Source organism: Diabrotica undecimpunctata, chromosome 6 (assembly GCF_040954645.1).
Source record: "Diabrotica undecimpunctata isolate CICGRU chromosome 6, icDiaUnde3, whole genome shotgun sequence".
NCBI classification, from domain to species: Eukaryota; Metazoa; Arthropoda; class Insecta; order Coleoptera; family Chrysomelidae; genus Diabrotica; species Diabrotica undecimpunctata.
This window is the reverse complement of record NC_092808.1, coordinates 6,609,431-6,636,350: the sequence shown is the minus strand read 5'-3', so window position 1 is coordinate 6,636,350 and position 26,920 is coordinate 6,609,431. Positions and strand designations below refer to the sequence as shown.

The window sequence follows — 26,920 nt, the reverse complement described above, 5'->3', positions numbered from 1 at the left end:
TTAAGATTGTTTTATTTTCGCAATAGACATACTACTATACTGTTGAATTATTTGGAACAAACGAAAATTAAAAAAAATTGTCTAAAATCTCAACTTTTAATAATTACATACCATCGTAATCTGTAGACTGAGATAAGTAGACTGAGAATCTATATATAAGGTCCTCCTTTAGCAGAAATGACCTCTCTTATACGTGCACACATATCACAGCAGATAACTGGAAAAATACACAAAATAACTAATATACCAAACGAAAACAGAGCCATTAACGAATGTTGGTACGACATATAAAACACGATTTTAGAGGAAGTATGAGAGTCTTTGAAAACACCTATAATATTGGTAAAAAATTAGTGAATGACACAGGAAATCCTAGACCTGATGGAAGTTCAACCGAAACATAAAAATAGAAATATTAACAATAACCGCGAAATCCACAAACTCATAAAAAGAAAAATTAAGCAAGCCAAAGAATCTTGGCTTGAGAATTTATATACAGAAATATAAGACTTTCAAAACAAATCACGAAAGTTTCAACCTCCACAAGAGACTTAAATACAGGGTGTTTCAAAAAAAGGTAACCCCGTCTCTAGGGTAGGTAAAAAACTGAAAAATAATTGGGGTTTGCTTAGTAAAAAATTTTTGTAACGCCATCCGTTTTCAAGATACAGGGCGTTGAAGAAAAAAAAAATTTTACGCATTTTTTATGATTTTGCCGAAACTACTAGCAACATTGTAATAAAATAAGTTCTGGTAGACCAAGAACAAGAACAATTAATAAAGAAAATAATATTTTAAATTTACTTGATCTTTAGACCACCTTTACGCGACAAGGTATGTTTAACTCCCATAATGCACACTACTGGTGTGATGAGAATCCACGAGTCAAAAGGGTATCACATTACCAACACTTATTTAAAGTTAATGTTTGGGCAGCAACTTTAGGTAACAAATTAATAGGTTATCATATTCTACCTGGAAATTTAAATGGTGATATGTATCCTGATTTTTTAAACAATTCCTTATTCGAGATATTAGAAGATTTAACGCTAAACGAGCGAAGATCTTTATTTTTTATGCACGATGGAGCTCCACCACACTTTGATAGAAGGTGTCGTAATTGGTTGAGTAATCATTTTCCGAATCGATGGATTGGTAGAGGTGCAGAACCTCCGATTCATTGGCCTCCTCGGTCATGCGATTTTTACCCTTTGGACTACGCAGTTTGGTCGTATATTAAGGAAAAAGTCTATGCTACAGAGGTAAATTCACGCCAAGAATTGAAAGAAAGAAATCAACGTCAATTTAATGTCATCATAGCTGATCCCCTACTGTTTAGAAGGTTAATGGAATCTTTAGAAAAAAGAATAGACTTGTGTATTCGCGAAAACGGAGGGCATTTTGAACACTTACTGTAATTGAATTTTATTTTATGTTCTTAGTCATTAATTTAATTTTCTTCTTGTGAGTTTTTTTTTAATTACTAACTATTTTATACCAGCATGAATTATTACTTTATAATTTTCAAATCAAAATATTCCGAAAACGGTACACAGTATCGAGTTTTACCAAGAGTACCTTTTTCGTGTAAAATTGAATGATGTTTAAGTTTACTTGAAATTTTGATTAATAATTATACTCTTAAAAAAGTTATATTGACTAATACTTAGTACCTACGATACATGGGATGTATCAGCTTCCAAAACATATTCGTATAAAATTTCATTACAATTTTGCCAGTAGTTTCGGCAAAATCGTAAAAAATGCGTAAAATTTTTTTTTCTTCAACACCCTGTATCTTGAAAACGAATGGCGTTACAAAAATTTTTTACTAAGCAAACCCCTATTACTTTTCAGTTTTTTATCTACCTTAGAGACGGGGTTACCTTTTTTTGAAACACCCTGTATATCTCCGGAATTAGGAACGTATTTGTTGCTAGTCGGACTTCCCAACCATTTTCCTAAACATTTCGACACAATAACGAACAAAACTCTTCTACTGAAAGATCTTGTGACAAAGCTTTATCCGTCTTCCCGAACTTGTCTTGAGCTTCGCTGAATCGTAGAAGCAGTCGTTAGTGTACAAACATTGATAATATTTCTGAGCTACAAGAGACAACAAACTAAAAATAAAAGTGATATACAATGGAAAATTTAAAACTGTGTGGTAACGGTCCTGGAATGTAATCAGTTTATTTTTATTACGATAGATAGCGGTCCCACCTAAAAAATGTACATCCGCTTTGTTACAGTGTACAAGTTCGAGATAAGTACTTCGAATGTTACAATATACAAACTGGTTGAAATTAAAGTTCAATAAACCGGCTTCTTAACATATCGTCGACTTAATCAGAAAATTCTGTAAGTTGCAAAAACAGAATTTTTCGGGAGACATAAAAAAACATTTTAAAAATTACCGGAGACAACTAGGGAAAGTATTTTACACACAAGTTTTAGAAAGACGTTTAACATGTTATGTTAATAAATTTAAGTAACATTTATAGTTTAAAATTTTTTACTGAGCTTATCTTTATTTATACAAATCCATCGTGAATAAATTAGAAAATGAGCCCTTAACAGTAAAAGACGTGTGGAAGCAGTTTTCTATTTTTGATTGTTTGATTCATGTTACATCTGCTTCCGCTCAAATAAGACCAACAACTTTAAATGCCTGTTGGAAAAAGGTTTGGCCAGCATGTGTAACAAGCAATGCAACCATCCAAACATAGACACTATCAGATGAAATAATTAATTTGGCACATAAAATTAGATGGGGATGGTTTTAATACCTTCAGCCACGATGATATAGATGAATTGCTTGTGGATGATGCATTAAGTGACCATGATATAATTGATCAAACTTTAGATCTAACTTTAGATTGCGTCGTGAGTGTAGATGATAATGATGAGAGGAAGAAAAACCAACCCACCTCACTGTCAAATTAATTCGAGGTCTTCAACTTGGCAGAAAATTAGAAAATCATTTTCTTATTAATAACCCCGATTCTAAACAAGCCTTTAAATTATAACGTGAGCCGCAGAACTGCATGTCAGGATATCGTGAGCTACATTAAAAATTACTAGCATCATCATTGCAAAATGTCGGCCTTCTCGGATGAAAAAAGAAAAATATGTTTGATTTGCCCAAGTAAAAAAAGTCGAATGACTTTTGTAATAAAGAGCACGTGGTGTTCGTGTGTATTAAGGTATAAAAAAATTGCTTATTACAAGCTTAAATTTTTATTTTAAGAAGATCTTTTCGGAAATAAAACATTCCATCATCAGTTAACTAAAAGAGAGAGTAAAAATACCAATATTAAAAAACACAAGTTAAAATTTAAATATATAGAAATAACACGTTGGTTTTTTACTACTTACATAAAAAGTTGTTAAAAAACATTGTATGGCCACTTAAAAAAACTTTCGAAGGACATCCGTATTAAAATATAATCCTCATAGTTTTTTATCAAGGTAAATGCAATAGACTTAACTTATTGATTAATGTAAGATGCCCCCATTTTCAGTTTTTTAATAATCAATAAGTTAAGTCTATTGCATTTACCTTGATAAAAAACTATGAGGATTATATTTTAATACGGATGTCCTTCGAAAGTTTTTTTAAGTGGCCATACAATGTTTTTTAACAACTTTTTATGTAAGTAGTAAAAAACCAACGTGTTATTTCTATATATTTAAATTTTAACTTGTGTTTTTTAATATTGGTATTTTTACTCTCTCTTTTAGTTAACTGATGATGGAATGTTTTATTTCCGAAAAGATCTTCTTAAAATAAAAATTTAAGCTTGTAATAAGCAATTTTTTTATACCTTAATACACACGAACACCACGTGCTTTGTATTCAACAGGTATACTAGCCACTCCTGGATATCTCCACTTCATGGTTTGTTCCAGTTTCACTTTTAACTTTTGTAATAATTGCAAAAACCGTTATGCCTCCAGTGTACAAAACGAGAGTGTGTTCGATGCGCAGAAGATGAGTAAAGAGTAAAGAAAATGATGTACTTTGACATTAAATTTGTTATCTTATGTTTTATTTACTTTTTCAAGTGTGTGTTTACTTCATATACATTTTGTTATACATATACCCTAAGAAATACTAGATCTGTATTAGTTAATATTAATTTATAATTATTTTTGTTACTGTAAACTTTTCAAGTGGTTTATCAATGGTCAAACTACAATTGATTTATATTTTTCGGTTTCTAAAGTATTTTAATTTTCCAATTTTTTTTCAATTACTTTGAGTTGATTTTTGATATTTATTGAAAATATGTTATTGCAAATGAATATCATTAAGACGTTTAATGTACATTTTTTCCATAGCAAATGTTAAAGTGTTGCTATAACAACTGTTTTGAGTAGATAAAGTATCACTTTAACCGCAAGGGTAGATAAAGTGACACTTTAACAGGAAGAGTAGATAATAGTATATTACTTTAAGAGGCGGAGCAGCATGACTTTTCTTGACGCGCCCGATATTACGCGCTGAACGAAGTGAGGCGCGTAATAGAGGGCAAGTCAAGAAAAGTCGCTTCTTTGCCGAATAAAGTATACTATTGTTTCTTCAAACGTAGCAATTTTCAACCATAAATAGTATAATTCATACGCTATTTTTACTCGAAATTAACTGTGACAACTATCAAAGTCGTCTAGATATTAGAAATTAAAATAATTAAGTCGTCGGTGGGATTTGCTTCTCCCTGGTTACAGTTGTTTGCAATTAATAAAGACATCTTATTGTTGTTGCAACCGCAAGCGCAAATTTAGTGCGAAAATGGAAAACCTAAACGAAATTGAGTCTGCGGCTAATGATGCAGTAGCACGTTTGGGGCCCTCCAAGTCCGGAATAAAGTATCGGTTAGCATACAAGCACTTCCAAGAGTGGTGCGATACAAGAGGAGTACGGCAAGTTACCGAAGACGTTTTACTGGCATATTTTAATATAATGGAAAATGAAAATAAATGGAAATCTACAATGTGGTCACGATACTCTATGATAAAATCCGAGTTAGTTATTAGAAAAAATGTGGATATAAGCAAATTTTTAAAGTTACGTGCCTTTCTGAAAAAAAAAACAAGCGAAGGATATACTGCAAAGAAGTCTAAAGTTTTCATTAAAGACGAGTTTGATAAATTTTTGTTTGAAGCGCCAGATAAGTTGTGTTTAGGATTAAAGGTAAAAAAAAATTATATTGCAAAGCATGTAGTATACTCTACTAAATTATAAAAATATTTCAGATTGTTTTGTTAATTGGGGTTACCGGCGCCTGTCGATGCGACGAAATGGTAAAAATGAAGACTGTGGACATTGAGGATAAAGAATATGTAATAATTATCAAAATCCCAGACAGTAAAACACGACAAACTAGATATTTTACGATAATTGGTCAAAACTACATTAAACTGTATAAAAAGTATGCATCACTTCGGCCTGAAAATTTCACAGAAAACCGATTTTTTATCAAGTACCAAAATGGAAAGTGTTACCGAAGCGTCATGGGAATACATTCGATCAGCGCAGTAGTCCAAAAAGTAGCTAGTTATTTAAATTTAAACGATGCAAGCGCATACACGGGTCACTCTTTACGACGAACTTCAGCAACACTTTTAATTGATGGAGGCGGAAATCTAAAATGCCTCAAACGACATGGGGGCTGGAAATCAAGCACGGTTGCTGAAGGATATATAGAGGATTCAATAAGAAATAAGAACGATAATGCTCAAAAAATTTTAAACCCTCATGATTCGCCAACATCGGGAATGATTGCTGAAAGTTGTTCTTGACCATCAGTATCATCAATTACTAATGCGTATCAAGAGTCGGGAACATTTTTGCACGGTTTCAATTTTGAAAATGCCTCATTAACTAATTGTACTTTTAATAGTACTATAAATAAAACTGATGTTTAATTGTTGTTAATGACATTTGTATTGTTGCTTTGTGACATGTTTCATATTGTTGCCATGACAACATTTTTCCCTCCGCCGTAAAGAAATGGGAAAAAAAACTGCCGCCGGCGGAGACATCAAACTTTGACAGGATCAAGTTAGATAAGTAATGTCATCATTATTTGACGTTTGAAGAAAAAATGTTTTAACTTTTTTTTATTCAATAAAATTTACAAATTCATATACATTAAGGATTAAAAACAACTGAAATTTTACAATTAACATTATTAGAAATATCTATTTTTGGAGCATCACAACTTGTACTCGTTTGCTTAAACACTTGATTCGAGGTATTGGATTGATTTTCTGGTCCGCCAAGTATACACTTCATTTGTTGACAGAGTAATTCATATCCCTAGCAACGGAGCAACACAATTGCGATTTTTGTGCTAAAAATTACAATTTTCTTCGAAATTCTATTTTTCACCTGAACTTGAAGTCTTGCTATAGAAAAAAATGTTGTATTGCCCACGACGATAAAATCGCATTATCTTCTCGAGCATAATAAGCGTCTCGACTGGCGTCTCGACGCTAAAAAACGCTCTCGAAGATAAAGTACAATTTTATCGTCTTGTACAATAAATAACTATTAACTGAATTTCACAAAAAAACATGCAAAAAAATTGTTTATATTTAGGGTAGTCTCACAGACGACATGTCGGTAATTCTGTTCCAATATTCATGTAAGTACTTAATGGTTAACTCTTATTGTGCCTCGAGTATAATTTCACTCATCGAACAAAATTCCTCCATCCATTCCCTAGTTAAAAATGTTCAGAGCATGAAGAAAAATAACAGTTTTACATAAATTATTTTTTAGTACGAAAATATGAGTCTTATAAATCGGCTCAAAGATTGTCTTTGTACATCAATACGCAAACAATCGAATTGAGGGATTAATTTTCAAGTTTTCGCCATTTTTAGGATTTGCCGAGGAGATATTTTTACCTAGACGATGAAATAAAACTGATTGATCGATTTTTTATATTGTGCTATACATTTAAAATACACCTAGTATTAAATCCTTGAGAAGTAGTTAATTCTACAATCAGTCCCTGGATTTACTAACAACTCCTTCCTGTAAGATAAAATATTTAGATTAAATTTTTAATACGACTACCTAACATTTGCTTTGGCAATTAACAATTAAGCAAAAAATATACTAGGTAGTTTATTTCATCGTAGTAACATAAATGGCAATTATTTCTTTTCTAATAATCCGTAATTACGCATTTAAAGTATAAAAAAAATTTATGGGTCGTTTTATAAATTTTCTAATGATAAATAGAAGCCTACGAATATCCTTATGACGAGCGAAGTGTTCGAAAATGATCCACAACATGAAGGTTAGTATAATTTTTAGGCTTAAAATCATTGATAGTAAATTAATAGTATTTTTGAACACATTTTTTTTGTCTTAAGTTCTTCATTAAATTTGATCATGTTTATATTTTCTACGTTCTTATATCTGAGATCACAAATTTCTTTACAAGGATTAAATCAAAAATGTTAGATTAAGAATACTTAATCTTACTTTTCGGCCTTTTCCTACAGTTGTGCCATCAGCTTCATTCTTCTTCTTTCTCAATCATCGCATTCCTTAGATATGTTTTCCAACTCATAGCTAGTATTTCTCTCCATCTTCTTCCTGGAGTTTCCATTCCATTACTCTTTTTGACCATCTGTGACCTGGCATTCTTTAAACATGATCGTAACATTGTAGTGCTCTGCTTTCCTATTTGCTTTGCTATTGGGCATTCTACTTTCACCCAGTTTCATGTTTCCAGTAGTTGCATCGACATTATGACAATTTCTTCTGAAAAAATCTACAGAGCGGGCGTATTTGAACCTTGTTTTTCTAACCATCGAGCTCAATTTTTATTTATTGATTTTGAGCATAAAGTTGTTGACAATAATCAAACATTTCAACGCTTTATTACTTCTTCTGGTCTATAGAAGCTTAAACGTGCGATAGCTAGTACAAAGACGGACTTTTTCTATGATATTAATAATGATCCTTATTTTTTGACAGTTTTTTTCCGAAACTTATAACAACTTAATATTAAAGCATTCTCCACTAAAAAAAGTACGAAAAACTGCTGAAAAAACACCCGTGCAATGGTTTAATAATGACAATGTCTCACAGATCTAATCTTTCTCTTAATCAACACATTTCAGATGCCACTAAGGATCCCGATTTCTTCAAAGTATATAAACAATCATGCACAATCACAATTACAAAATGCTAAAAAGTCAGCTTACTGTGATGGTATTCTTCTTCTTCTTTTTTACTGGCTTTACAATTCGGGATGAGTCTTCGCCGCATCCACTATCACCCTCCATCCTCTATGATCTTGCGCTTCTATTTCCCATTGTTGTACCCCAATTCTAGATAAGTCAGCTTCAACATCATCCTTCCATCTTTTTCTCGGTCGGCCTACTGATCTTCTACCATCTGGTCTTTCAAAAAACACTGTCTTTAACACTCTGTCATCCTCTGATCGTACCACGTGACCTGCCCATCTTATTCGGTTTGCCTTGATATGTCTAATTATGTTTTCAGTTCCATACAGAGTCACCAATTCAACATTGCTGCGAGTCTTCTCCAATCCTCTGTGAATTCCTCTCTTTGAGGGAAAAATATTATTCTGAGAACCTTTTTTTCAAATACTAGAATTGGTTGAGAGTCCATGTTTCACTGCCATATGTAATAATTGGGCGAATAATCAACTTGTACAGTGTTAATTTAGATTTTTTTTTTAGCAGCTTCGATCTTAATAATGTTGAAAGGGAGTATATTGCTCTATTTCCCGCAGCTATCCTTGCTGAGACCTCTTTTTCTATGTGGTTGTCCGCTGTGATTATCGCCCCCAGGTATTTAAACTCCTTTACTACTTCGAAGTTTCTGATTAATACTGATGTTCTGCCTAACTCTTGGTCTTGGATTATTGGTTACTTCCATGTATTTCGTCTTTTCTTCATTTATTCGGAGACCCAGACTACCTGTTTCCTCCTCGAGCTGTGAAAACACCTCTCTCAGGTCTCTTGTAGAATGCGTGACTACATCTATATCATCAGCAAAGGCCAGCAAGAGTTTTGATCCTTGATCAGCAAATCCTCCTGGATGTAGACTAAGACTAAATAATGTAAACTAAATTGTAACCTATAACTTTTAACAGGTTTTTACCCAGATATTTAGTGCCTCAAAACATGTACACCTAGACACTGATGATGGAATATGGATTCCGAAAACGTTTTGTCTTCATGACCTAGCCCGATTGGGTTTTTTTATTGATATACCTTCTATAAAGGATTTTAACAAATTTTATGCTAAATATTGTTTGGATGGCGATTTTGAAAAAGTTGTTTACTTTTATTGTCAATGATATACGTTAAAACAAAAAATCTGTATTCTGTAAATCTGTATAAAGCGTATTTTCAAGGATAACATAAACTATTGCTTCTGAAATTGGAAGAAGTCTGTCATTTTTGACTGCTTCAACTTGTCCAGTATCATTCTATCATATTTTCTAAAGATGTGAAACAGTTGTATGCTTCTTCATTTGCGTTTTGTCTTTGGATAAAGTTTCTTACAACGTTTAAAGCACTTTCCACATCTTGCCTATTAGGACCTTCTTATTATCAGGTGCGAATGGACAAACCCCTACACTGACACTTGTGGATCATAAATTGTAAATTTGGTTTAAATTAGGTTTGTGGATTTTGTTAAATTTTAGACGGAACTTACCGACAAGTGGATTATGGTCAGACTTAATATCTGCACCAGGGTAGGTTTTACCGATGTTATTGAATTTGTTAATCTTTTATTTATTGAAATAGTCAAGCTGATTTCTTATTTTTCTGTGTGGTAATTTGACTACTAACTCTTCTTCCGTAGTAACATACGAATAGGCGTTCTCTTCTCTCATTTCGTTCTCCTAAACTCCATGAATCTACTACTTATTCTCTATCTTATCTACTATTAATCACCCTTGCCGATTTTGGTGTTTAAGTTAATCAAGTAGTAATATGTTGGTTGGTGTAGATCTCATGAATCCTAATGCTATTCCTATTGCTTGGTATTGTATCCTATTAAATTTTTGGCAGTTGGTTTTTGACATTTTAGCAATGACCGTGATGCCATAGCCAAGATGACGTATTTTGATTGTTCTTTATGTAAATATTTGTAGAGAATTTGCTCAAATAGTCATCAATAAAAAAGAAGACACAAAATAATTGTATGACAATAATATATTTCATCTTTCTATCAAATATGAAGTATATATTAAAATAATAGTTGTGGTTATACAAAAATCAAATAATACTAAAGAATTTCGGTAAAAATATCTACCGAGATGTCATTTTAAGTATATAGGTACATGTTTTTTTAAACAATATTTTTTATGTTATTTATGGGAACTCAACCTTCACAACCAAGTGGCTCTGCTCCGAGACAAGTCCAAGAACTATCTTCGTGGCAAATATTAAGACAAAGAGGTCAGTCTTTTATATTGTTTATTATTATAATACACCATGCTTAATCATCAAATCTTCTTAAAATTCTTTAAAGATAGTTAAACCGTTCTGTCAGATTTCGCAACCTGAAGAGATTCGCCTTTTTCCTATATCTCCTACACCTGCAATTTTACCTTTTATAATCTTCTTCTTCTCTTCTTCCTCTTTATAAGCAATTCTGCTTGTTCATTGGCGGAATAATACCTCTATGGAAGGTATTATTCCCCTTCCCCTTCATTCTGCTTATGTGGTTATTCCATTCTTTTTTTTTATTTTGTCTCCATTCATTTATACACTGTACGTCACATTTTCTTCTAATGTCTTGCCTTCTCTTTCGATCTCTAAGTGTATTTCTTGTAATTCTTCTCAGAACTCTCATCTCTGCCGTTTCCAGTAACCTTTCGTTGAGGCTGTGTTGAGTCTTGTTTCTGAGGCATATGTCATTATTGGTCTTACACTGGCTTTATAAATTCTTGACTTCATCTCATTGTTAATGTGTCTGTTTCGCCATATAGTGTGTTATTAAGGCATTCTGCCAGTCTATTTGCTTTTTGTACTTGATCTCTAACTTCTTTGCCCAGATCTCCATAGCTAGACAGTGCAATTCCCAGGTATTTTATTCCCATTACTTGTTCAATACTAATGCCATTAATTTCTATTTTACATCTGGTTGGTTCTTTGCTGACTACTATTGTTTTAGTTTTCTGAGATGAGATTGTCGTATTAAATTCTTTTGCTCTTATGTTAAATTTGTGGACCAGTCTTTGCAGACTATCTTCATCTGGAGCTATCAATATTGCGTCGTCTGCGTAACAGAGTATTTTTATTTCTTTGCGTCCCATTCTGTATCCTCTTAATTTGTTAACGCTTTTGATGATGTCATTCATAAATAAATTGAAAAGCATGGGGCTCAATGAATCCCCTTGTTTTCTTCCGCTGCCTATTTCTATAGGTTCTGTAAGTTGTTCATCTATTCTGACTTCAATTTTGTTGTTTTTGTAGATGTTTTCGATAGTTTTTATAATGTCTAGGGGAACTGCTCTATTATACAGAAGATGGATTATATCTTTGAGTCTTACTCTGTCAAACGCTTTCTTTAGGTCAATCAGACACCAGTATGGAGCGGGACGGTAGAGATCACGACCTATAGAAGGCTCATAATATGAGTTGATAGAACAAGTCTGTTGCGAGTGGGATGCGTCTACTGGGGCATCACTGGATGTGTTCCGTTGCATGTTTTGGCGATGGAAAAAAAAGAGCTCTATAAGAGAAGGGGCCCAAACCTTACTATGGCCGAGAGAAGACAAGAAAGGGAAAGATCAATTGAAATATGGCAAGAAGAATGGAACAACACGGAGGATGTGGCACAGTGGACGAAAATGCTGATCCCGAACATAAGTGATTGGGTGGACAGTGGCCATAGGCGACTGGATTATTTCCTGATGCAGTTGCTCACAGGACACGGGTGTTTTAGGGCCTACCTCTCTAGGTTCGGAAAGGCTGACACAGATGAATGCTTATACTGTGGACATTCGGACACTGTGACACATACAATGTTAGATTGTAAAAGATTGACAGTAAAAAATAACACAATGGAAAGAGAAACAGAAAGAGAAATGTGAATTTTGTTATAGTGGGAGAAATGATTGAAAATAAAGCAAGTTGGACTAGCGTATACGACTCAATCCGTGCAGTAATTAAGAAAAAAGAAGAGGAAGAAAAACAGCTGGACCAACGGCAAAGGTAAGAGGGAAAGATGCTGGAAGTTGAAGCTAGAAAAGTGGTCAGACTGTATGAGTTAGAATTCGTAAGTCAGACTGTGGAGAAGGTGGAAATGCCCGTCTGGGAGTGACGCCGTACTAGGAGCGATGAGGGTCTTCTACGCGCTACCTGGAATGAGACAGGGAGTCTTCTTGTTGACGAATGGAGTGTGGATGTGGATGAATGAGGAATGAATGAATGAAGGTAGTGCTTCGGAAGTGATGTCGGCCTTACAGCGGCCATTCCGCTTTCGGATCTCTGGATGACAGAGGAGGGTCTGGAAATCGAAGTGGAAATTGAAACGTCAATAAACGTTAAAAGTTATCTAATTCTCACCTACAGTTGGAGATTTATTTGTTAGAAATAAAAACTGTCTTTACTTCCTAAAACCCTTTTTATGTTCTCTTTTAGTAACAATAACTAAAAAAGCTACAAAACAGTTTATCCAAGCGGTAATTCAATGTAACTTGCCAGCTGTTAAGAAATTTGTAGAGGTTGGAATCGATGTTAACTTAGAAATCGAAGATGGTAATACATCTATTCACGTTGCTGCAGAGAAATGCGACGTCCCAGTACTGAAGGTGTTGCTGACTGCACCTAATGTTCAAGTAAATAAGAAAAATATGAGAGGATTAACACCGCTGATGCTGGCATGCGTTGGTAAGAATTTTAGATTAAAACAAATATTCTATTAAAGCATATTCATAAATGTGTGAAATGTTTCTTTTCGTTTGGTAGTCGTATATAGAATAACTTCTTCTTTTAGCTGCAGCTACCATTGGAGAAGTGGAAATAGCAGGACACATTCGTTGGCTTGTCGTGTATGAGTTTGTATCTACCCGACTGTCTGATGACGTAGGGGATACAGAAATAACGTTATAACAGTCTGTAGATACCAATTCATACGCGAAAAGTTTGACAATTTGTGCTGCTCCTTTCGCCGTTTATATATATATACTTAGACTAAGAACTTATAGCTAAGATTAATACTATTATAAAAATTAATATTAAACTCACCAGTCTTCCGGGTTGAACCGTCGATATCCATTTTGCCGAGCTTTCGACATCCTCTCTGATGTCTTCTTCAGGGCTTCCGAGGTCTCAGTCTCCCGAGCCCCCAGACACTATTACACTCACTAGTCACTTCTAGTTCACTACTACGACTGGGACCAGGGGACGGTTCATTTATACCGTCGATGGTGACGTGGCCTAGGTAGGGGTTAGGGTGGGGATGGCGCGAGAGTTGGCGCGAATATTTCCGACAGTGGGATTTTGATTCGAGGATGGAGGGAGCGATATTTTGTTTATGAGGGGTCTCCATGTAGAAGGTAACCGTATGGCGTCATCTCTTTTATTAAGGCAATTTGGTCTTTTTTCTATTTCTATGGCTTCTCGGATAATTCTTGGTTTATAAAAGCGGATGGGGGCTATGGTTCTGGAGTTTTCAAAATCAATTTTGTGACCTGTATGAAGATGGTGTTGACCGAGAGCTGAAATTGAATCGGAATTGCGAACAGAAATGGAATGTTCATAAATTCTATTTTGAATTCTACGATTTGTTTGGCCTATATAGGATCGGGGACAGTCTGCACAAGGAATTTCATAAACTCCGTGCTGTTCATTTGGAATATTGTCTTTGATTGATTGGACAAGAGATGAAAGTTTTTGTTGGGGGGTAAATATTATTTTTATTCTTAAACCAAGAGGAATAAAAATAATATTTACCATCGACGGTATAAATGAACCGTCCCCTGGTCCCAGTCGTAGTAGTGAACTAGTGAGTGAACTAGAAGTGACTAGTGAGTGTAGTAGTGTCTGGAGGCTCGGGATACTGAGACCTCGGAAGCCCTGAAGAAGACATCAGAGAGGATGTCGAAAGCTCGGCGAAATGGATATCGACGCGGTTCAACCCGGAAGACTGGTGAGTTTAATATTAATTTTTATAATAGTATTAATCTTAGCTCTAAGTTTAATTGTACTAACCGCGGAAATCTTTCCGAACATATATATATATATATATATATATATATATATATATATATATATATATATATATATATATATATATACTGAAAAAGCGATAAACGCTTGTCATCAACGCTGATCAAATAGAATACAAAACTCAAATATTTGGGTGTGCAGCGGAAGATAGGACAAAGAAGTACTCTTTTTAGTAAACCAAGCTTTCGCAAATCTTTATTTGCATCATCAGGGTGCTACAATAAACAAAATTAGTACAAAATACAGAAAAAAAATTATTTTGCATCTTACACTAATTGAGGTTAGTTGTCGTGATGTTTATTAAATGAAATGAGCAACTCATTTGACCCCTACAAATGATGGCGAAAACTATCCAAAATTGTTTTTTAAAAAACGTTCTTTAACAAATACGTATTTAAAACACTTTAAAACACATATACATGAACACTTAAATAAAATTATGTTAAAATAATTACAGAACATGTCATAATATAAAATTTAGGTTATAAACATTCTTATCAGAAACAAAAGAATTGGTTGTGAATTCGTTCCTGCCAACTTAAAACGATAGAACGTTAGATCTTAATGATAACAATGTAAAGGTAATAGTATACCTGATAGACGCTGAACTTCTTAAAACAGAAAAGGTAAAAGGACTTATTTTAGAAGAAGTAGGAGAGGTATTGTATATCTCATATATAATGAAACTTATATTGTTGATGATGAATTGTCTGTATTAGTAGATTCGTGTATATCCAAAGTTAACAATAATGAATATAAGTTGCTTAAATTATTGGTATCTGTCTTTTTGTTAATAGTTTCTTTTTCTTGAAAAATGAAAGCCATCTCGAGAAACAGATGTTCACTCTTCTTGTTTAATTCCACTTGCTTCTCTTTCAATAAAAAATATTATAAACAAACCTTTGGCACTCCTATGGCAGCCAGTATTTCTCCAATTCTAGCTACATATGTAATAGATGATCTGTTGGATATTATTCTTCAGGTTGTTCCTTTCAATGTTCCTTTTATTAAAAAGTATGTTGATGACATTATTATGTCGTGCCCACAAGGTTTAGAATTTGAGCTCTTAGACATTTTCAATAGCTACGACTCCCACATTCAATTTACTCTTGAAAAAGAGGATCAAAACCAATCTGTTCCTTTTCTCGACACAATGTTTATTAGAGAACTGGATAACATCATTACAATTGATTGGTATAGAAAAAAGTGTAACTCTGGAAGATATCTCAACTACCACTCTTACCACAAGTCAAGCATGAAAATTAATCTAGTCAAACAAATGACCACACGAGTTTGTAAACTAGCTGACCCTGTTTTTAGAAAGAAGAATCTCAACATACTTCTACAGTTGTTCCTAGATAATTCTTACCCCGAATCCTTACTTAGGAAAATAATCTTTAACACATCCTCTGTTATACTCAACACACAAGTAAACCCTTCCCAAAATACAGGTGCTATGAAAGTTAGCTCTGATTCCCACTCACTGACTAACAATATTCCTAATATATCTTTTGTATCACTTTCATTTATTAAGGACGTCTCTCCCAAATTGACCAGAATTTTTGCTCAATACCTACCAAATGTAAAAATTGCTTATAAAAGCACTCTAGTTGTGGGATCTTTGTACAAGTCATTGAAAGATAAAGTACCAAACTTAGATAAAAGTGATGTTGTCTACAAACTTAATTGTTTGGGCTGTGAAGGTTCTTATATAGGTCACACCTCCCAAAAAGTTTCTAGCCGCTTGACTCTTCACAAGAGTGACATTAGGTTACACCCTGATAGATGTTCTCTAGCCACACATGCTAACACAACAGGGCACTCTTTCGATTTTCCAAATGTAAAAATCCTATCCACGGAGAGCAATTATTTAAAAAGATTGTTTCTCGAGATGGCTTTCATTTTTCAAGAAAAAGAAACTATTAACAAAAAGACAGATACCAATAATTTAAGCAACTTATATTCATTATTGTTAACTTTGGATAAACACGAATCTACTAATACAGACAATTCATCATCAACAATATAAGTTTCATTATATATGAGATATACAATACCTCTCCTACTTCTTCTAAAATAAGTCCTTTTACCTTTTCTGTTTTAAGAAGTTCAGCGTCTACCAGGTATACTATTACCTTTACATTGTTATCATTAACCATTAACCAATTATCATATCACAACCAATTCTTTTGTTTCTGATAAGAATGTTTATAACCTAAATTTTATATTATGACATGTTCTGTAATTATTTTAACATAATTTTATTTAAGTGTTCATGTATATGTGTTTTAAAGTGTTTTAAATAGGTATTTGTTAAAGAACGTTTTTTAAAAAACAATTTTGGATAGTTTTTGCCATCATTTGTAGGGGTCAAATGAGTTGCTCATTTCATTTAATAAACATCACGACAACTAACCTCAATTAGTGTAAGATGCAAAATAATTCCTTTTCTGTATTTTGTACTAATTTTGTTTATTGTAGCACCCTGATGATGCAAATAAAGATTTGCGAAAGCTTGGTTTACTAAAAAGAGTACTTCTTTGTCCTATCTTCCGCTGCACACCCAAATATTTGAGTTTTGTATATATATATATATATATATATATATATATATATATATATATATATATATATATATATATATTTCATGAAAGTTTGTCATAACTTTAATTAGTAAATTGCAGAGGGGCCGTTCAAGTTCTTCTACGACATAAGGCCGATCCGAATATAGCGACGCATAACGGCATTAGAGCTTTACATATGGCATGTATAAATCATAGTATGGGTATAGTGTTCGATTTAGTATGCAACGGAGCTGAAATTAATGTTCCAAATGTATTCGACGTTACACCACTGTCCATTTGCGTAATAGATTACCCTTCCATGCCAATTGCGAAGTATCTGATGAGGAAAGGGGCGTTTAGACAAGGATGTAAACTTTTTCCACTATTATTAGGTAAATATTTTTAACATATGTATATAACAGATTTATTGCGACATTGCTCGATAATTCCATTATGGTACATAATATACAAAAAAGTTATTTAAAAGTAAAAGAAAAAATGTAGGCAATACACACGTAGTTATTAACCATCCTGTAGAATCCGGCATATCATCCAAGCCTGAAGAATATCATTGCCTATATTTTTTCTAAATACTTTTTTTTTGGATATTCTGGACAATAATGAAATTATCGACCAATGTCACACTAAAAACTCACCCTGTATGTATAAAATTTCCATTCAATCATCTTTTAGAAGTCGCCTTAAACTGCAATACTTTTGAAAAACTTCGGATATTTAAGATTCTAGTAGCCAATGGCATGGACGTCCACCAGACTCATCCACTAGAACGCCGTAACTGTCTACATTACGTCGCAATTAGCTCCTACATGCCTTTAGTCAGATACCTGCTAACTTTTGACGTGAAGGAGGATTTGCAACTGGCTGATGCCAGTGGTCGTACTCCACTAGATATGGCAATTTCTCACCAGAACTATAAGGTGTTTCAATTATATCGGTACTATATGGAGTACAAGGATGGGCCTGTAAGACTGAGAAGAGCGACAGAATCTCACATAAGGTGGGCACCTAGCGAGGAAAGAAGACCATCGGTTTGACTAGCAATAAGGTATCTTCATTTTCGTATCAGTCTTTTCATTTCTTTATTAAGATATCTAATGTGCTATAAGTAGCCTTACATCTAGGCCATGCAAGCCTAATGTTATGCACGTCCTTTTTGATTGGCATATCCCTTGCCTATTATAGCTGATCTGTTTACATCAGAGCTATTTTAGTGCAATTTTGAGATACCACTTTTACTATTGTCAACAGAAGAATTATATCAAACATTACCTTTAGATATTTCTCTTGAAAATTGCAGTCTATCTATCAATCTATCTATCTTTAGACCAAAATCTATTCATGTGTTGAATATAGGCCTCTCCCATTTGTCTCTGTCTTCTGTTTGTCTTTTCCACATTGGACCTGCGCTTTGCTCAATGTCATCTTTTCATCTAATTTGCGGTCGACCTCTTGACCTTTTTGCAGTATATGGTCTCCAGCGGCCAATTTCTTTATTCCATCTTCCATCCTGATATCTTTCGTTATGCCCAGTCCATTTCCATTTTAATTTCAATGCATGTTCGACAGCGTCTGTTGTTTCGGTTTTGCATCTTATCCACTCGTTCCTCTTTTTATCTCTCAACGATATTCCCAACATTTGTCTTTCCATAGCTCTTTGAGTTTTATTTATTCTATCTAAGTTGCTCTTGGTACACGTCCACGTCTGGGCACCATATGTCAGAACAGGTAGGACGCATGCATTAAATACCTTCGTTCTTAATTTTAAAGGTATTTTTTGGTTTTTGATAGTATATGAGAGTTTTCCGAATGCAGCTCACCCCATTCTTATTCTTCTGGTTATTTCTTTAGTCTGGTTACTTTTGTCTGCTCTGATAGCTTCTCCTAAGTAAATATATTCTTGGGCGTGTTCTATGTTTGTTCCACCTATGGTAATTACTGATCTGTCTTCTGTATTAGTCATTATTTTAGTTTTCTTTAGATTCATTTTTAGTCCTTTCTCAAGAGATGTTTTTTCTAGGTCTGAAATCATTATTCGTAGTTGTTCCATAGTTGTTACTATCAAGAGTACATCATCGGCGAATCTTAGATGATTTAAATATTTCCCGTTTATACAAATCGTAATAGTTTGGGTGAGATTGTATCCCCTTGTCTGACACCTCTACAAATTCTAATTAATGGAGTTTGCAAATCTCTGTCTAGCTGAATTCTCATAGTGGCGTTTTGATATTGGAAATTGCAGTCCAGCATTAAATATATTCAAATATAAATCACATAATATTACATCCAATAAATAACATTTACACTTGCACAATAAAGTTGCGTTATAGATACTTGCACACAGATATTGCTTGAAAATTTTGCGTGGGCATGCGCAGTTGCACAATCTGTCTTGCATAGCATTAAAATTACATAATGTAAAAATAGTTTTTATGAACTTACTGTTATATAATTTACTTCTATACAGTTATTACTAAAATATACTGTATTTTACTGTAAAGGTCGTTATATTTTATTAATCATTTAACAATGGTTTATTTGTATTTTTTAGAACAGCCTGGTATGAAGTGACAGCCTTTGCCGGTTTGCTCTAAGTTTCTGGAATATTTTGAGATTACCTTACCACTGCTTTGTACACATTTTTGTACTTTATTAATAAAATTTTATACGCAGGAAATTAATAGTTTTAATTAGGATTACAATTAAAGTTAACTAGATATTATTATACGATAAAAAAATCTCCATACATACGAGTACATTAGTCGTCCAGAAAGCAAAGAACGATTTGGCATAAAAAACTAAAAATAAGTTGCCTTATTAACCATATAGCCTTATACAATTAAAAACTTGTTGCCTTAGTTTTTAAGGCTTTCATTGTATCTTGGAATCAGTTTTTCGATACCGGTGTTATAGTCTTCCACGGCCAAATGTCTAAGCGAGGATATCACTTCATTTTTGAGCTCTTCGTCGTTTCCAAACTCCTTTCCACCAAAAAATTCCTTCAGTTTCGGGAACAGATGATAACTTCCCCATTGTAGGCGTTGAAGTTCTTTCTGAGTTCTTGCTGATGTATGGGGCCGGGCATAGTCGTGAATCATAAATACCTTCGTTGACAACATGCCACATTATTTACTATTCTGTATTGCACGATTTAGTATCTGAATGGTTTCGCAATAGGCTTTTAAATAAATTGTTTCACCCCTAGGCATAAACTCTACGTAGAATAAACTATGGTTCCAAAAATAGTTTCTATCAGTTTTCTTGTGTTTAGATTTAGGTTTTGTTTTTTAAATTTTGAGGATGAGTTTGCAAGATGCCACTCCATAGATTGTCGCGTTGTTTCAAAGGTTTGTAAGAAACCCAAGTTTCATCACCCATTACAATGCGGTTGAGAAATTTGTAACCATCACTGTCATATCAGGTCAAGAAATCAAGGGCTGTTCTTATTTCTTTTGTCTAATCGACTTCTGTCAGAACCTTTGGTACCCACCGAGCGCACATTTTTTTAAGCGTAGGTGCTCAGTGACTATTTCATGTAAGAGAGATCGAGTTTGTGGAAAAGAGTCATACAGTATCGTTAAAGTGAATCATCGTGGATATTGGTTCTTCCTTGGTTGAACATAATACACCATTTAGTCACTGAAGATTCGTTCATTACATTCCCACCATAAACAGCCTTTACTTGCCTATAAATGTCGATAGGACGAATATTTTGATTATTAAAAAACTGTATCACACTACTTGCTTCACATTTGGCGGGATTTTTAATGGGCGCCGCCATTTCAAAAAGGTAAAAAACAAAGACGCGTGACCCGATAGTAACGAGACTTGGCTCACAGTGATGCCACAGACAGAGGTAACTGGCGTGCATGAAGTTCCGGTGTTGGTTGGGGATCGGCGCCGCGCGTGATGTGCAATCATTCTTTACTTACCGGATAACCCTCGTTATATAATTGAAAATACCTGAAATGGAGCAAATTATCCAAAAATAAAGAGAATTTAACAAATGAGTAAAAACAAACCAAGGACTACCAATTTTGGGAGAGATTTGTTTGCAACATTTATCAAAATATTTCACTATCTATACAACCGTTAACATATAATATTAGGGATGCCAACCCTTTATGCGGTTAAACATAAAGATAATTATGATAATAATAATGATTATAATTAATAAAAACTTTATATTGCAGAGACAAAAGTTTAGCGAATTGTAAACTGTATTACATAAAATATGCCCTTACAGGACAAACTTGATATATTTTTGTTTGAATTAAAGTTGGACTATTAGGCAGGTATACTTTTATAATAAAAGTAATTTTTATATAGTTCCTTTCCATGTCAAAGGACAAAAAGAATCAAGACGGTAAAGATAGGTTAAACGAACATTAACTTACTTCATTGTGTAAATTAGTGTGATGTGGAGGAGGAATATAAATGATTAAACATAGTTTTAGTTTTATACAACTTGTATTTTTTAACTAACAGTGAACATATGATTATAAACTTTTTTACATAGACAATTGACATTACATGTGTCGCTTGACTTTCTTCTTCTTTTCTCTATACCTATTATAATATACTACATAAATGATTGGTCATTATCTTTAAACAATCGACAACCTGTCGATGTAGTCTACTTAAACTTTTCCAAAGCTTTTGATCGTGTTCCAAAACGTCGATTACTAGCTAAATTGCGGATCCGTATCCAAGGAAAGTTAAACATTTGGATTTAAGATTTTCTATCCGAAAGATACTTCAGGGTTCGTGTTGGGGAAGCCCACTCACTAGATAAGCCAGTCAAGAGTGGAGTCCCACAAGGATCAGTACTTGAATCGCTACTTTTTTTGTATCTACACTAGTGATCTTCCGGTCATTGTATCTAGTAAAGTTTCCATTTACGCTGATGATACAAAATTGTATGTGAATCCAACTATTAACCAACATGTTCTTCTAGACGATCTTGATGCAATATTCGAATGGTCCTTACACGTATATCTTTAACCTTTGTTAGTAAACTATACAGTGTACTATACTATGGAGTAGAATCATGGATGTTAAATCTAGACACAATGAGACGACTTAACGCCTTTGAAATGTAAACCTATAGAAGAATTATGAGGGTTTCCTGGGTAGATAGAGTTACGAACATTGGAGTACTGAGAAGAATAGGTAAAGAGAAGGAAGTTGAACTTACAATTAAAGAAAGAAAGCTACAGTATCTCGGACATGTGATGAGGGGCGAGAAGTATGGCATCCTGCGACTTATAATGCAAGGAAAGATAGATGGCAGAAGAAGCATCGGAAGAAGACGAATTTCATGGCTTAAGAACCTGAGAGAATGGTTTGGATGCAGCTCAAAACAACTATTTAGAGCTACTGCCTCAAAAATTTAAATAGCTATGATGATTGCCAACCTCCGTAGCGGAGATGGCACCTGAAGAAGAAGAAGTAAACTTTACTCAATATATGTTAGACCTATACTTGAGTTTGCCAGGCCAGTGTGGAATCCGGATCTCAGTCGCGATAAAATCCTACTTGAAAATGTTCAGCATAAAGCCTGGCATATAGCCGTTATAAGACCTAATTATGAAGATAGACTATCCATGTTGGGAACCTTAACATCATATTCACTTTAAACCAAGACTAAAGATTAATATGCCATCGTTACAAATTAAAGAGGGAACAAACTACTGCAAGGTCCAGGGTGAACTTCTTGCCAAATGGAATATTTAATGTCTGGAACAATTTGAATTAAGACACCATATCATCTAGTGTTCATCTTTAAAAATAAACTTAATAGCGCTTTATTTTATTTTTAGCTTTTAGAATTTTTGTATGACGTACTTAATTGTAACTTTATAATTTGGTATTAGTTTTAAGAAACTATTTTTCTTGGTTTTTTGGGCATAATAGGAGCTCGCTCCTTTGTCCTCGTTTTTTAGATACTTAATAATAAAAATAATAATGAATTTCAGAAGATCGTTTTTTAGAAATAATTCATATTTTGTCCCTTTTACCGAAAATTTTAGACAATTTGAATACACAATATGATGTAATATAATACTTTGAAACTTTGTAGACTACTCATCGTGATTTTCATTTTTTTTTGGAATGCCGATGTCGGTCAAAGTTCATTTTAGGAACATCAATTTCATTATAAATATGGAAAATTTTTAATACGTAGTTAATATTGTTAGCTTTACTAATTACTTTCGAATATATGGATTTTTGTGTTAATTATTTAATGACAATAAAAAAATTTAACAAGATAAAAAGTTGTCTTTTTGTATATTTCCAGGTACTTTTTCATTTCAAGTTTCACAGAAGGAAAAGTATTTAATAATGTCGTTAAGATAAAACAGTGTATAATTATTTATTTTTTAAATTATTTTCCTTCTATAGTTTACAATATAAACAATATAAACGAACAGAAACAATACTATTGTTCTATCACTAGACAAGAAAAAGTTGTCAAACATAGTAGCAACCATAGCATATAACCATAGTAGCAACAGATAAAAAGGCATCAAAGAAAACCTTCCAAGAAATAGATAACGAAGCCAAACTGAGAGGATTAGTATTTCCACCGCCAGAGAAAAAACCCAGTAGCTTCTGCTCGATTACATATACAGGCAAAATATCAACAAAACTAGCCAAACACATAAAAAAAGAAAGGAATAACACCAGCTTTCAGAACAAATAACAACCTAGGCAAATATATTAAAAACAACAAGAGCCAAAATAAAAAACACTTGCACAGTGGTGTGTACAAACTAAAATGTGGCGACTGCCCAAAAACTTACATCGGTCAAACTGGTAGAAATTTTAATAAACGAATAGCAGAACATAAAAGGGCTTTCAATAATAGAAAAACAGATTCTACATACGCACTTCATCTTCTAGATCAGAATCATTCTTTTAATGACGAATTTAAAATTCTTCACATTCAAAATAAAGGCCTTAAGCTATCTTTGTTAGAATCTATGGAAATCAACAAATTATAAAACACAGATATAATTCTGAATGAACAACTTGAGACAAACAGTTCTCCCCTCCTCAACCTATTTCATTAGAGACTATAAAGTGTAAACGCATGCCAAAAATATATCACTTGAGAAAGGCAATTAGCCGAAACAGCTGTAGTGATAAGAGTTTAAAATAAATTTTGTGGAGTTTTGAAAACAAAGTTTTCAGTGTTTTATTATTACATTATGAAAAAGCTTTTGGTAGCGTAGAACTGTGGGCAGTAGAAGAAACATTATCACAAAATCCCTAAAAGAAGAACTGAAAATTAATTTCAGCAAAACTAAACTAATGTCAAAATAAGATGACAAACTTATGATAAAAATCTAAGGGACAGAGGTAGAACACGTAGATGAATATACATATCTGGGTCAAAATGTCAAGGTAAGCAAAGAAAATCAGACTACCGAAATAAGCAGACGTGTAAAAATGGGATGGGCAGAATTCGGAAGACTCTCCTCTTCTTCTAAATGTTCCTATCTTCTAGAGATATTGGCGGCCACATTGACCCATCTTATTATATTCACAGCGCTTGAAATAGATCAGTTGACGTTAGACCGGTCCACTTCCTAAGATTGGCCAGCCAGGATATTCGTCTACGTATAGGGCCTCTCTACCCCCAATCTTGCATTGTAAAATCAACTGTAAAAGTCGGTATTATATTGAATTGAATGCTCATTGTGTACTCTCTCACTTAATCGAAAGCATTTGTCATTAAACGCAAAAAAATAGTTAAAAATGTGTATGATACTTAGAAGACCTAATCAAATTAGATGCTGTGCAAGAAACATATTATTAGCGAAGAACCATTGACAGGACAAAAAAAACGTACTGATTTTCAGTCTCATCATTTGGACAGCACTCAACAAGATATTATAAGAAGACCAATATATTCCCTTTATGAAAATCAGACAGTTCCTACGTTAGGTTAAGTTAAATTGAAGTTGCAGGAAGAAAAAACAAATATAGATGTAAGTCATGCTACCTTCCATAGAGTCATAGTCCAAGTATCGTAAGATAGACAAAAATCAGTAGTAATGGAATCACACAGACTGCGCACTTAAAGAACTAAGTATCTCTCTGAAATTAGGAAGTATAGGTTAGAAAATAAATCTATCAAATATCTGGATGAAACATGGTTTAATACTCATGGTACAGTATGCAAATGAGGGTCGATTCTAGTAAAAACTACCAGACGAAAGCCTCTTCAAATAAAGAAACACGCATAGTAATAACTCACCCTGGTTCGAAAGACGGGTGGGTTTCAAACTTTTTGCTCGTATTTGCGCAGAATATACATATGTGTACCATACATCCAAACGGGTTTGAATATAGGCTTGTAGAGAAATAATTTGTTACGATTTAGATCACTTAGAGCTTCTTTCTAGTAGAGAATACATCCTTTTATATTTTACATTATGTTCTTCATGTTTCTTTTTGACGTGAGCTTACCAGCAAATTATATGCAGATGTTGTGGAGAGAGATTTCAAATTTATATGGAGATGGACTGGCCACATCGCAAGGATAAAAAGTAGAAGGTGGACACGCAAGGTAACTGAATGAAGACCAGGAGCAGATAAATGAAACAGAGGAAGACTACCCACACGATGGCAAGATGGTCTTCGAAATTTGACGAACAATTGAATCTATATTGCACTAAACCGTGCATTTTGAATACAAACAGGGGAGGCATATGTCCTGCAGTGGACGGACTGATGATGCTTATGCGTGACAGAAGGAATAATAGTCAAGGCAGTAATATTAAACAATACAAGATATGCTGATAACACTATTTATGATTATCAACTGCGACATTGGAGGATCTGTCAAAAGTAATCGAACGATTGAAACTTATTTGTACAATTTTGCTTTAGCTAAATTTCTGTAGTTGCTCATACGATGAACAAAAAAATGCCAATAATATTTCCACCATCATTGAAATAGTTTACAAGCAAAACATTTACCATGTCAAAATAATTCCATTTAACCAGGTAAAATTCCTTATCGCCGGCACTTTTTCATTGTAAAAGTTTTCAAACTATAATTACTATTAGTTAATTACTAATGTAATCGTAATACAACAAATATGAAGTTCAATGTCAATACTGTTTATGTTTATATGGATTCCATAAGAAAATTTCCGGTATCTAATCTTAATATGTGGCAATCTACCTGTTTTTGGTGATTAGTAATCTATTTTAATGATTATTTACATATTTCTTTATTCTTCGTGCATTCAGTTAAAGCACCACATCTTAAAGTAAAATATAAAGTTCAGTAAAATGAGGTTGCTCTGTTACAATTTTTTAGGTTTTTTGATGATATGGTTATAGTTATGGTAGGTCAAGGCATGACCCATTTATAAAATCTTTAGACACTTAGATCTCCTAAGACTGGTCCATTGTATCACCCCTACCATACGGACTAGGCCTGTAAGGATCTAGTTTTCGGCGTTTCTGGGCCCTAGGCTGCTCCGGGCTACCATATCTGCTATACTCATGCCATACTCATCTGCAAAATCAAAGGAATGGCAATGTTCTAAAGGATGTTTGGCTAGGGCTGTTGTGTTTAATCTGTTAGTTTTTACACTATGTTTGTGTCCAACAATCCTTCTATGCACCAAATCTAATTAAGTTTTTCTTTTAGTTTTTTCTCATATATTTTTGCTGTTTTTTTTATTTCTTAGCTTATTCGTTTTTATCATCTCTTTTATAATAATTGGTTTTTTCTTTTCTGTACTAGTCTTTTTCTTCTTTTTTTATTTCTTCTTGTATCTTGGGTGAAAATAAATACCTTGGGTTGCAGGGGTACCAGGGGTAAAAAAATAAATAAAGGAGTAAAAAATAATAGGCGATGGAATCGTAGCACTGGACGTGTTACCTTTCTTGTATACCTTAGGCCCAAAAATAACCCAAAAGCTGCGCCTGTAACTTTTTGGGCCAAATAAAGAAAGGACAGTAAATATAAAAGAATAATTGTAAAACATCTCAGAATCGCATTAAAAAGGACGAACTGCTGTAATTGGAGAAAAGCTAAATAAGGTATATAATACTTAGAAAGACCA

At 33.6% G+C, this 26,920-nt stretch overlaps 1 protein-coding gene across 2 annotated transcripts; it reads left to right on the top strand.

Moving 5' to 3' along the window:
- Window positions 1-7,088: 7,088 nt before the first annotated feature.
- On the top strand, window positions 7,089-19,505 carry LOC140444723 (putative ankyrin repeat protein YahD). 2 transcript variants are annotated; one of them, XM_072536487.1, is made up of 5 exons: window positions 7,089-7,316; window positions 12,658-12,906; window positions 16,922-17,203; window positions 17,505-17,877; window positions 19,381-19,505. In XM_072536487.1, the coding sequence occupies exons 1-4, from the start codon at window positions 7,277-7,279 to the stop codon at window positions 17,864-17,866; spliced, it is 933 nt and encodes a 310-aa protein (XP_072392588.1). In that variant the 5' UTR covers window positions 7,089-7,276; the 3' UTR covers window positions 17,867-17,877; window positions 19,381-19,505. The 2 variants fall into 2 exon arrangements, with proteins under 2 accessions (XP_072392588.1, XP_072392587.1); XM_072536486.1 differs by lacking the exon at window positions 7,089-7,316 and adding an exon at window positions 10,128-10,467.
- The last annotated feature ends 7,415 nt before the right edge of the window (window positions 19,506-26,920 follow it).

Excerpts from the sequence above, each read along its gene's own strand:
- LOC140444723 (XM_072536486.1), top strand. The coding sequence starts at position 10,374 with ATGTTATTTATGGGAACTCAACCTTCACAACCAAGTGGCTCTGCTCCG. Across the intron at positions 12,907-16,921 it reads GCTGATGCTGGCATGCGTTG|TAAATTGCAGAGGGGCCGTT; the intron begins GTAAGAATTTTA and ends AACTTTAATTAG. Across the intron at positions 17,204-17,504 it reads ACTTTTTCCACTATTATTAG|AAGTCGCCTTAAACTGCAAT; the intron begins GTAAATATTTTT and ends ATCATCTTTTAG.